This window comes from Anomaloglossus baeobatrachus, chromosome 2, assembly GCF_048569485.1.
Source record: "Anomaloglossus baeobatrachus isolate aAnoBae1 chromosome 2, aAnoBae1.hap1, whole genome shotgun sequence".
NCBI classification, from domain to species: Eukaryota; Metazoa; Chordata; class Amphibia; order Anura; family Aromobatidae; genus Anomaloglossus; species Anomaloglossus baeobatrachus.
The window spans coordinates 765,119,730-765,133,031 of NC_134354.1; the positions used below are offsets into that span (position 1 = coordinate 765,119,730).

Consider the following 13,302-nt stretch of genomic DNA (forward strand, 5'->3'; position numbering starts at 1 on the left):
CAATTAAACAGGCCAAACATTCTCACAGCAGGTCCACCAGGAAACCAGTTGTAAGTTTCCACTTATGGCCCACCAGGGAACAGGTTGTGGTTTTCCAGGGCGAAAAATTTATATTGTTAAACCACGAGTTTCCACCACCAGACCACTTTTTTCTTGCATCTGGGCCATAAGGGAACAGGAAATGGATTCGCAATGGGAGCAGGCCAACATTTTCCATTATTGAAGGAGCGATCTCTCCACCACTGCACCACCAGGGACCATACACGAGAACTAACCCATCCTTTATGTTCACTGATGGCCGCTCGGAGCACATATCTGTGCCATCACTATGGTCAGGCACAGACTATATAATAATAATAATAATTTTATTCATTTATATAGCGCTATTAATTCCACAGCGCTTTACATACATTGGCAACACTGTCCCCATTGGGGCTCACAATCTAGAGTCCCTATCTGTATGTCTTTGGAGTGTGGAGGAAACCGGAGAACCCGGAGGAAACCCACACAAACACGGGGAGAACATACAAACTCCTTGCAGATGGTGTCCTTGGTGGGAATTAAACCCAGGACCCCAGCGCTGCAAGGCTGCAGTGCTAACCACTGAGCCTCCACAAGACTGCAGTGCTAACCACTGAGCCTCCACAAGACTACAGTGCTAACCACTGAGCCTCCACAAGACTACAGTGCTAACCACTGAGCCTCCACAAGACTACAGTGCTAACCACTGAGCCGACTATATGGCTGTTACTTACAGTTACCTTATTAGAACCCGATACCATCTGCAAATAAATAAGTAACGCTTTCATCCCTCGGCCGCCATCTGCTCCAGGAGCGGGGTCTGCAGCCCGTGTCACCCAGCTGTCTCCCCCAGACAATGGGACCGCTCTGCACAGCTATTCCATTAGGGTCTGTAATAAGTAATGGCCGCCGGAGTACCACGTGCCACTATCTGGTGGCCACATATACAGAATCGAGGAAACCTTGAAAAAAAAATTGAATTTATTAATATTTTATCATATTTTTTCTGCAAAATGCCTTAATAGAGGATGGATGGCGGTGACCCTGGAGCGCGGCTACGGGCATGATACCGGATAGATGAGAGCCCCCCGCAGAGGACAGAGGGGGGAAGGGTGCAGGACGGGGCGGCTATTGATCAGGGAGGACGTGATGATGTGAGGCGAGCGGTATTGATGAAGGTTCCTGCATTTCCAGCCCCAGGGGAGCGACATTCTCTCTAATCCTCTCCTGTTACTGCATTAAAGTGCAATACCCTTTACACCTACACAAAGCCCCCCTAAAAAATGGAGCTAATGGATCTGCCGATACGGAGGCCAGCTGCGGTATCTCAGCGCTGTTAACCCTTCAATCACAGAGACGGGTGACGTGCGCCGTCTTTATATAGCATGTACTATAAATATACACGTGTCCCTTCATCTCTGACTTAAAGGGGTTATCCACCTTTGAAGGCAATTTTTTTCTTCCATATTTAATGCATATATTTTTGTCATTGGTGTTGAATAAAAATTTGCACGATTTGCCTTCTATAGCCTGTGGGTTGCTGCAGAAGGAGTTAACTGAGAATCTGTCAGCAAGTTCCTTCCGAGTTTATCTCCTATCACAAACCACATTGAAGTTGAATGTGCACAAACAAAAAGCTGTAAAAGCCACGGTGCAAAAGGTGTAAATGAAAACCACAATGGCAACAATTATTTTTTTGCCCTAAATATATGCATGAACTTACTTACCCTTTAAAAGGGAACTCTGTAGCAAAACGGATATGGTATATTCTGTCCAGTGCAGGACCTGAGAGGGCGGAGTCTGGAGTCACTGTCTCCGCCCCCTCAGGTCCTGCGCTGGACATAGCACAGCTATCCGTTCTGCTGGACGGCTCCTTTAAGATATTGTATTTAAAATCTCCACATCATAAACCTAGCGCTGCTACATATTTATTATGTAAGGGGAGGGGGGGTAAAAACATGTGTATATACTATTTAGGGCCACAGTATTATGGTCATGGGGGAAGAGGGTAGGGGGACATTCAGCAGGATGGGTGATCTAAAACCAGGGCAAGTCACCAATGAGGACCTGAGAAACTAAGTAGCAAGATCAGAACGTTTGAGAAGTGAAAGTGAATATTGTAGAGCTGTAACATTGTAATAAAGGAGAATAAATGGAATTAAGATAAACCATGATGTGCTCAAAAACCACTGGATAATACTGCCATACAGTGCCCACACACTACTACATAAGATCACCATAATACTGCTATAGAGTGCCCAAACACACTAAATAATATCAACATAATAATGCTATACAGTGCCAACACAGTACTAAATAATATCCGTATAATACTGCCATACAGTGCTGATACACGACTTAATATCAGCATAATACTACCATACAGTGCCCACATGCTACTAAATATCAGCATAAGACTACTACATTACTGCCATACAATGCCAAAACACTAATACTTAATATCACCATAAGACTGCCATATAGGCCATATAGTACCCACACACTACTAATATCAGTATAATACTGCCATACAGTGCCCACACAGTACTTAATATTACCATAATATTGCCATATAGTGCCAAAACACTACTACATATCAGTATAATAGTGCCATATAGTGCCCACATGCTAATAAATAATATCAACATAGTACTGCCAAACAGTGCCCACATACTACTACATAAGATCACAATACTGCCATACAGTGCCCAAACACACTAAATAATATCAGCATAATACTGCCATACAGTGCCAACACAGTACTAAATAATATCCGTATACTACCATACAGTGCCGATACACTACTTAATATCAGCATAATACTGCCATACAGTGCCCACATACTAAATATCAGAATAATACTACCATACAGTGCCCACATGCTACTAAATATCAGCATAAGACTACTATACATACATTAATTATAATTATTATTAATTTAACTATTATACATTAATACTGCCATACAATGCCAAAACACTACTACTTAATATCAGCATAAGACTGCCATATAGGCCATATAGTACCCACACACTACTAATATCAGTATAATACTGCCATACAGTGCCCACACAGTACTTAATATCACCAGAATATTGCCATATAGTGCCAAAACACTACTACTTAATATCCACATAATCCTGCCATACAGTGCCCACGCACTACTATATAATATCAGTATAATAGTGCCAACACGCTAATAATATCAAACATAGTACTGCCAAACAGTGCCCACACACTACTACATTAGATCACCATAATACGGTCATACAGTGCCAAAACACTACTACTTAATATCCACATAATGCTGCCATACAGTGCCTAAACACACTAAGCAATATCAGCATAATACTGCAATACAGGGCCCACACACAACTAATATCCACATAATACTGCCATACACTACTACATAATGCTGCCATACAGTGACACCAGTAGAGGTGATGACTGGTGCAAGTGGTCTGTGCCGCAGCATACAGGTGCAGGATGCAGAATTAGGGGCACGGTGAAAGGAATGGTCATAGAGCAGATCACATTACACCAAGGGGGAACCGCAATCTGAATCCATCTTCTGCCATATCCTCATCCATGGAGAAGAGGACAATCTCCAGGTAATGTGGATGTAGCAGAGCCGGGCGCGTGATAGAACCTCTTGGGTTTGCTCCAGTTGTGCCTCCAAGTGTCACTACTTGTACTCATAAATGTAGTAGTTTTATGTAGAATTGCAGAGATTTCCAGCCAAAAACATAAAATGACTGTGTGCCTGTAAGTCAAGTAGATCCCAATGCCACGACCCGGGCGTACCCCCTTCATTGGCACGGTGTCCTGACGTGTGCCATCGATAGGGGCCTGGTCTGAGGTCTCGTCTTCATCTGGAGGAACTATATTTGGGTAGTTGCAGAATACACTAATATGCACAAGGAATAATATTTATGACCATTAAATGCCTTGTATCTTGCACTCTTCTTTAGTTTTCCTCTCTACAGCCCCATCTCTCCTTTTTTGTTGTCTCTGAGCTGGTGGGTGGAAACTATCTGCTATGAGGTCTTCCTCGCGCAGCGGACACAGATGACAGATTCCTGCTCTCCTTTCTCTATGTAGCACATGTTCAGAAGAAGCATGGAGGACATTATACAACAGTGCAGCTGTGAATCCAGCTCTGGGGTGAGAGAAAACTCTTACTGGAAAGTGCACTAGCTATCTGTCTTTTACTCAAACTGGTCTCCTCCATCTATAGACAGCTGTTATCATATCTCTCAGTGAGCTGGTACTTTTTGCTTTGTCCAAGACAAAATTTAGCAGTTTTTCCAGAGTGAAGAGGGAGCCAGGGGATGGGGAAAAAAAGAGGCAAAGAGGAGGGAGAGGGCGAAAAGTGGCAAAGAGGAGGAAGGAGGCGAAAAGAGGCAAAGAGGAGGAAGAGGGCGAAAAGAGGCAAAGAGCAGGGAGAGGGTGAAAAGAGGCAAAGAGGAGGAAGGAGGCGGAAAGAGGCAAAGAGGAGGAAAGGGCGGAAAGAGGCAAAGAGAAGGAGGGAGGCGGAAAGAGGCAAAGAGGAGGAGGGGGCGGAAAGAGGCAAAGAAGAGGGAGAGGGCGAAAAGAGGCAAAGAGGAGGGAGAGGGCGAAAAGAGGCAAAGAGGAGGGAGAGGGCGAAAAGAGGCAAAGAGGAGGAGGGGGCGGAAAGAGGCAAAGAGGAGGAGGGGGCGGAAAGAGGCAAAGAGGAGAAGGGAGGCGGAAAGAGGCAAAGAGGAGGAGGGAGGTGGAAAGAGGCAAAGAGGAGGAGGGGGCGGAAAGAGGCAAAGAAGAGGGAGAGGGCGAAAAGAGGCAAAGAGGAGGGAGAGGGCGAAAAGAGGCAAAGAGGAGGGAGAGGGCGAAAAGTGGCAAAGAGGAGGGAGAGGGCAAAAAGTGGCAAAGAGGAGGGAGAGGGCGAAAAGAGGGAGAGGGCGAAAAGTGGCAAAGAGGAGGGAGAGGGCGAAAAGAGGGAGAGGGCGAAAAGTGGCAAAGAGGAGGGAGAGGGTGGAAAGAGGCAAAGAGGAGGAGGGGGCGGAAAGAGGCAAAGAGGAGGAGGGGCGGAAAGAGGCAAAGAGGAGGAGGGGGCGGAAAGAGGCAAAGAGGAGGAGGGAGGCGAAAAGAGGCAAAGAGGAGGCGGGGGCGGAAAGAGGCAAAGAGGAGGGAGAGGGCGAAAAGAGGCAAAGAGGAGGGAGAGGGCGAAAAGAGGCAAAGAGGAGGGAGAGGGCGAAAAGTGGCAAAGAGGAGGGAGAGGGCGAAAAGTGGTAAAGAGGATGGAGAGGGCGAAAAGAGGCAAAGAGGAGGGAAAGGGCGAAAAGTGGCAAAAAGGAGGGAGAGGGTGAAAAGTGGCAAAGAGGAGGGAGAGGGCGGAAAGAGGCAAAGAGGAGGAGGGGGCGGAAAGAGGCAAAGAGGAGGAGGGGGCGGAAAGAGGCAAAGAGGAGGAGAGGGTGGAAAGAGGCAAAGAGAAGGAGGGAGGCGGAAAGAGGCAAAGAGAAGGAGGGAGGCGGAAAGGGGCAAAGAGAAGGAGGGGGCGAAAAGAGGCAAAGAGGAGGAAGGAGGTGGAAAGAGGCGGAAAGAGGCAGAGAAGAGGAAGGAGGTGAAAAGAGGAGGAAGGAGGTGGAAAGAGGAGGAAGGAGGCGGAAAGAGGAGGAAGGAGGCGGAAAGAGGAGGAAGGAGGCGGAAAGAGGAGGAAGGAGGCGGAAAGAGGAGGAGGACAAAGAGAGAGGAAGAGAACGTTTAAGAGGAGGAGGAATAGAAGGTGGAAGGAGAAGAGGAGAACATGATAGAGGAGAAGTGGCTGATACGTGTAGAGACTTTATTACAAAGTTTCTTATATTCACTTACAAAAGTGACATAAAAAATTGATCAACCATGCAATGTATCATATTTGCTGTTCGTGACTCAAAAGGTATGAGCGGCATCTATATACTGTATACACTTTCCCACAGATTACAGATTGTGAGCTCAGCCCTCACTCTTGGTATCTTCTGATGATTTGTGTTATTCTGTAATGTCTGACCTTTAAACTCTGAATTGTGAAGTGCTGCGGAATATGTTTATGCTATATAAAGAAAAATTACACATACACACAGATATATATTACACAGATTATATATATATATATATATATATATATATATATATATATATATATATATATATATATACATATATATAAAAAACACATTATACTATATGATACAGCATTTGAAAAATGGATGGGGATAATGGGGCTTTTTATAAAAAAATCCACATGCTGCTTTTCAGATTTTTTTCTCTTCCTGTTGAAGCTGCTCATCAGAAAACAAGTAGCAGTCCTATGTAAAATTACAGATATGTATACAGCGATGAAAAACATTGTGTAAACCTCGTCCATTGACTTGTTTGCCTTCCTTTTAGAGATCTTCCATATGCAACATTGTAAATGAGCGAATCAATAGGATGACACACGACAGCAAAGACTAAATCAACCCTGCGATACGGACCCTGTGATCAGAAACTATCCAGTACATATCTAATGTTTACTTAGTAATATATTGTAAATTTAAGCTCCCCAACTTCTAGCAGTCTGTACTTTCCCGATCTCTGCCTGTAAAAACCTTCTTAAACTTCAATAACTCCATCAAGAATAACGCAATAAATGGGAAAGAAAAAAAAATGGGGAGAGGAGGGTGCTGCAGCTGCAGGTTGTTGCTCTATGGGGGACAATATGCTGTGAGAGGGGAGAAAGAGCAGCAATGGAGAGGCAGATGATTGGCTCAGCTCCCAGTACAACATTTCCAACCATCACTGAAGCATGGAGGAGGAAGATGCAAATTTACAGGAGCCAGAGCGAAGGCACAAGACCACAACTCGCCCCCCAAAAAAACAGAACAGTCATTTCTGGCAGCACTATGCCTAATAGCACCAATAAACTAATAGGCGTATGACAGGTGGGGTCAAGCTCATTCTGTAGGCTCCAATAACAGGATACAAGAACAGTCAACAGCATTCTGTAATCTCCGAATACAGAGCAAGCAGCCCAAGCTCCCCCTAGTGGTGAATTCAGAAAGCCAGAATTTTATTATTTACCTTTATGACTAGAAGTGTTTTGGAGCTTTGTATCTAAGAAGCCATTATTAAGATATTCTAATATATTCAATAACACTGAATGTAGCAGCTACATTACCAACATGATTAGTATATTAGCAATGTATTAGTGCACTGCAGACTAATTTCTTGGAGAGGGGCAAGTTGTGCCCCCATTCTCTCCCCTTCCTTAGACGATGATTAATTACAATATGTGAACTTTATACACAAAGAATCCTCCATTTGTGTTAGCAGAAACGAGATTCACAGTGGATTAATAACGGTGATAACCATCATTTCATCAGAAGTCATATTAATCCAACACTAATGAAGAGTATTCATAAATGATAAACGGCCGTAATTACAGGAAAACAGAGAAAACCCCTCAATAAATGTACAGCGAAGTCTGAGATATTGAGAAAGAAATATTATGGACCCATAGAGTCACTACAAGAATATAACTACTATAATACTGCCCCTATGTACAAGAATATAACTACTATAATACTGCCCCCTATGTACAAGAGTATAACTACTATAATACTGCCCCCTATATACAATATAACTACTATAATACTGCCTCCTATGTACAAGAGTATAACTACTATAATACTGCTCCCTATGTACAAGAATATAACTACTATAATACTGCCCCCTATGTAGAAGAATATAACTACTATAATACTGCCCCTATGTACAAGAATATAACTACTATAATACTGCCCCCTATGTATAAGAATATAACTACTATAATACTGCTCCTATGTACAAGAATATAACTACTATAATACTGCCCCTATGTACAAGAATATAGCTACTATAATACTGCCCCCTATGTACAAGAATATAACTACTATAATACTGCCCCCTATGTACAAGAATATAACTACTATAATACTGCCCCCTATGTACAAGAATATAGCTACTATAATACTGCCCCCTATGTACAAGAATATAACTACTATAATACTGCCCCTATGTACAAGAATATAACTACTATAATACTGCCCCTATGTACAAGAATATAGCTACTATAATACTGCCCCTATGTACAAGTATATAGCTACTATAATACTGCCCCTATGTACAAGAATATAACTACTATAATACTGCCCCTATATACAAGAATATAACTACTATAATACTGCTCCTATGTACAAGAATATAACTACTATAATACTGCCCCCTATATACAATATAACTACTATAATACTGCCTCCTATGTACAAGAGTATAACTACTATAATACTGCTCCCTATGTACAAGAATATAACTACTATAATACTGCCCCCTATGTAGAAGAATATAACTACTATAATACTGCCCCTATGTACAAGAATATAACTACTATAATACTGCTCCTATGTACAAGAATATAACTACTATAATACTGCCCCTATGTACAAGAATATAGCTACTATAATACTGCCCCCTATGTACAAGAATATAACTACTATAATACTGCCCCTATGTACAAGAATATAACTACTATAATACTGCCCCCTATGTACAAGAATATAGCTACTATAATACTGCCCCCTATGTACAAGAATATAACTACTATAATACTGCCCCTATGTACAAGAATATAACTACTATAATACTGCCCCTATGTACAAGAATATAGCTACTATAATACTGCCCCTATGTACAAGAATATAGCTACTATAATACTGCCCCTATGTACAAGAATATAACTACTATAATACTGCCCCCTATGTACAAGAATATAGCTACTATAATACTGCCCCTATGTACTATGTACAAGAATATTACTATAAATACTGCCCCTATGTACAAGAATATAACTACTATAATACTGCCCCCTATGTACAAGAATATAGCTACTATAATACTGCCCCCTATGTACAAGAATATAACTACTATAATACTGCCCCTATGTACAAGAATATAACTACTATAATACTGCCCCTATGTACAAGAAAATAACTACTATAATACTGCCCCTATGTACAAGAATATAACTACTATAATACTGCCCCTATGTACAAGAATATAACTACTATAATACTGCCCCCTATGTACAAGAATATAGCTACTATAATACTGCCCCTATGTACAAGAATATAACTACTATAAATACTGCCCCTATGTACAAGAATATAACTACTATAATACTGCCCCCTATGTACAAGAATATAGCTACTATAATACTGCCCCCTATGTACAAGAATATAACTACTATAATACTGCCCCTATGTACAAGAATGTAGCTACTATAATACTGCCCCCTATGTACAAGAATATAGCTACTATAATACTGCCCCTATGTACAAGAAAATAACTACTATAATACTGCCCACTATGTACAAGAATATAACTACTATAATACTGCTCCTATGTACAAGAATATAACTACTATAATACTGCTCCTTGTATAAGTATATAACTACTACATATAATACTGATTCTTGAGGACAATAGATACTTTTTTTAACTTCTGTAATTATATTTAATATGGGAAAAAAACCTTATATAAATAATGTGAATAAAATGGGTCTTGCATTAAAACTCCCCTAAATATTAATAGTTTTGACATCTTTGCTCTCCATCTTTTGTTTTTGCTCTTTTGTGGCTTCAGAGACCATGGTGCACTCATCAGCATCATCTTAAGAAGAAGAAGAAGAAAAAAAAAAAAAAGTACAGAAAAACTTCAGTAATAATGAGGCTTCAGCATTAACCACATGGTGACACTTTCGGCCCATGGCTCTAATATTCACTCTCCCTTTCTTTTCCTTGCGCCATCTCTTGGCTGAAACACATTTATGCATATAGAGAATTTCTCCAGCGATTCTTCACACTATTCTCAAAGTGCTGCCAAACTGGTCATGGATTTATAAAAACACATGTAACAATATCTGATGGATTTGGGGGGAAAAAAAAAAAATATGACTGAGTGTGGCGCCATATAGTGCACCGTTTAAAAAAAAAAAATGCTTATTATCATATAGGACGGAATAAACCAAGTTCAATTTTCTTAATGGATTGTCATGGAACCTGTGGGTATCTGTTTTAATAAACAACCCCCAACAAAGTATACCCTATGTTCTCATTAATATGTACAATTGTGCCACATACCGCACTCCCCACCCCTGATAACCATTGCAGCATTAATACATAGAAAGCAGAACATCCTGACAGTAGATGATCCTATTGATTAGAAAGTGATCTCCTACAATGGACAATGCAGCGTCAAGGTCATCGGTATCATCACACATGTATGAGTTCAACATGGCTCCTCCTGGAATTAGATCCATAGCCCATGTCAAAAATTAGCACACCCCCTTCTCTGCTGTATTCCTCCTAGAATTAGATCCATAGCCCATGTCAAAAATTAGCACACCCCCCTTCTCTGCTGTATTCCTCCTAGAATTAGATCCGTAGCTCGTCAAAAATTAGTACACCCCCCTTTCTGATGTATTTAAAGAGATAGGATTTTTTTTTCCCCCAAGCCAGACTCTTCGTAGGACAGATCACAGTAGAGGGGTCCATAACTTGCCACCCCCCCCCCCCCCCACCAAAAAAAACGAAAACAAAAACGCCCTGTGTAAACACAGTTTAAAGGGGGTGGGAGAAAGCAAGAAATTAAATAGGTAGTGGTGGTCTCAGCGTTTGGATCCCGGCTAGTGTAACCTACAGGATGGCCATTAATAGATTGATACTGGTATCCACATATCCCAATGGTTTTTTCCTACTCTGTCCAGAATTAACCAAATACTAATATGTAATAATAAAAATATTGTAAGAAAGAAAAAAACTAATATGTTGTAATAAAAATATTGTAAGAAAAAAAACTAATATGTAATAAAAATATTGTAAGAAAAAAAAACTAATATGTAATAAAAATATTGTAACAAAAACAAATATGTAATAAAAATATTGTAACAAAAACAAATAAGAAAAAAAACCAATATGTAATAAAAATATTGTAACAAAAACAAATATGTAAAAAATATTGTAACAAAAAAAACAAACCAATATGTAATAAAAATATTGTAAGAAAAAAAATAATATGTTGTACTAAAAATATTGTAAGAAAAAAAAAAAACCCAATATGTAATAATAAAAATATTGTAACAAAAAAAACCCAAATATGTAATAGGCGATGTGAATTATTACTTCATATTGGCCCAAAATAACAATTCTGGGCAATTTCAAGTGTCGATTTTTGCAAGTTCTGAGGTTTTAGCCTCCATCTCTCCTATTTAATACACCGTCTACCCCCTCGTCCACTTATCCCACCCTTCAAATCTTTTATAGTGACCACACAACAAAGGACATCATTTTGCCTGCAGGTCAAAGCGACCGCAACAAGAGTTACACTGATACAATTCAATCTCCTCCAAATACATCTTGGTAAGAACATCTTATAGTCCAGCAAAACACAAAAAAACAAAAACAAAACTGAGGACCCAAGACTTGCTCCCATGCTCAGTAGTAAATGTGATGGATCCCTGTAGGAGAAGACTTGCACCCATGCTCAGTAGTAAATGTGATGGATCCCTGTAGGAGAAGACTTGCACCCATGCTCAGTAGTAAATGTGATGGATCCCTGTAGGAGAACTGGAGAATGACACATGGGAAGCAACACAGAAATTGCAGCATCATCCCTGGGTGGATGGTCACCCAGCAAAACACATTAGTAAATAATGACTAGTCCACATGTGGCAGGTGTAAGCTGGTACTTGTAGTCCTACAGCACCTAAAGAAACAAAAGCTTTCCGCTAATGCAGGGTGTGGATGGCCAAAGCAGAGCAGATAAAGGTCCATGCTGTCAGGAGTACAGAGAGCCGAGGCCATGTACCGCTCCACACCCTCTGTACAGGCAGCTAATTGGGAAATTTCCCATTGGCTTTCTGCTTACTGGAATGGATAAAGGAAATTAGCTTCCATTAGAGCCCTGGAGATGAACATTCTTTAACCCTCTGCTGACTGTCAAAAGGGTTAAACATCCTTTCTGCCTACTCAGTCTCCAAGGGGTTAATGCTGTCACCACTCAAAACTAACTGGTCAGACTTGTTAAATATCTCCCCCCCCCCCCCCTCCATAGGCTGGATTAACCCCAGGGTGCACTTTGGTAGAAAGAAGAAAAAAAAAAGTTCATATTACAATACAGAAGCTGGGAGTGCTGGCAAGGGAGGGGTTAATAAATGATGGATATCCCCGTGTTTACAATGCAAGCACCTGTGACAGGTGCAAAGCGATCTCCTAACTGTACCCCTCCCCTCCAGTCAGACACAATGCAATTAATAGCGCCCCCCCCCCTCCACCCCACCCCTCCCTTACAATGATAATGCACTGTGCATCCTACACAATCAGGGCTGTTACTTACATATCTCCTCAACTTTTTCTCTGGAGGGGATTTTCTCAGCCAGCCAGCATAGACCACCTCTCCTTCACTCATCCTGCCCAGATAAGAAGGAGACCCCTTGGGTCTGGATGTGTCAATCAACGGGGGAAAAAAAAGAAAGATAAAAGCTTTCCTTATGTGTCAATCCAAAAGCATTGGGGGATCATTGAAGGAGATCTTTCTTCTGCAGTCCAGTGCCATGAGTGGGGGAGCAGTGTTGGGGGGGCAGCTCGGCACAGTGTCCCCTCTGTGTGAGGACACAGTAAAGTCACTGTGCTGCTGACTGATCAGTTTTTCCCCTTCATCCTGCACTGCCCCAGTCACTGCTGTCTCCTCTTGTCTTTAGCTACAGCTGCCTGTGAAGCAGGAAACTAACTGCCTGTGTATTTCCCAGAGCAGCAATGGGTTCTAACCACACCCTACTCCAATAAGTAGGCATGGCAGGGGGCTGGGCCGCTCACCCCTGGACACACTGCACAACGTGTAACCGAATGGGAGAGACAGAATACAAAAGATGCGCTAGAACGCCGAGGAAATGAAGGGATCGAACGTTCCAAAGGATCGGTGTTTACAAACAATGTAACAACCCGAACGTTCCAAACGATCAGTGTCTACATAAACAATGTAACATCCCGAACATTCCAAACGATCAGTGTCTACAAACAATGTAAGAACCCGAACGTTCCAAACGATCAGTGTCTACAAACAATGTAACAACCCGAACGTTCCAAACAATCAGTGTCTACAAACAATGTAACAACCCGAACGTTCCAAACAATCAGTGTCTACAAACAATGTAACAACCCGAACGTTCCAAACAATCAGTGTCTACAAACAAT

The 13,302-nt window shown here is 41.4% G+C and overlaps 1 protein-coding gene across 1 annotated transcript in view; it reads right to left on the minus strand.

Moving 5' to 3' along the window:
- The window catches only part of GAB2 (GRB2 associated binding protein 2), a 206,664-nt gene extending 193,816 nt beyond the window's left edge, over window positions 1-12,848 (minus strand). The window contains exon 1 of the mRNA XM_075337513.1: window positions 12,446-12,848. Within this exon, the coding sequence (XP_075193628.1) occupies window positions 12,446-12,517 (72 nt within the window). The 5' untranslated portion in view covers window positions 12,518-12,848. The remainder of the gene's footprint in view (window positions 1-12,445) is intronic.
- Between the last annotated feature and the right edge of the window lie 454 nt (window positions 12,849-13,302).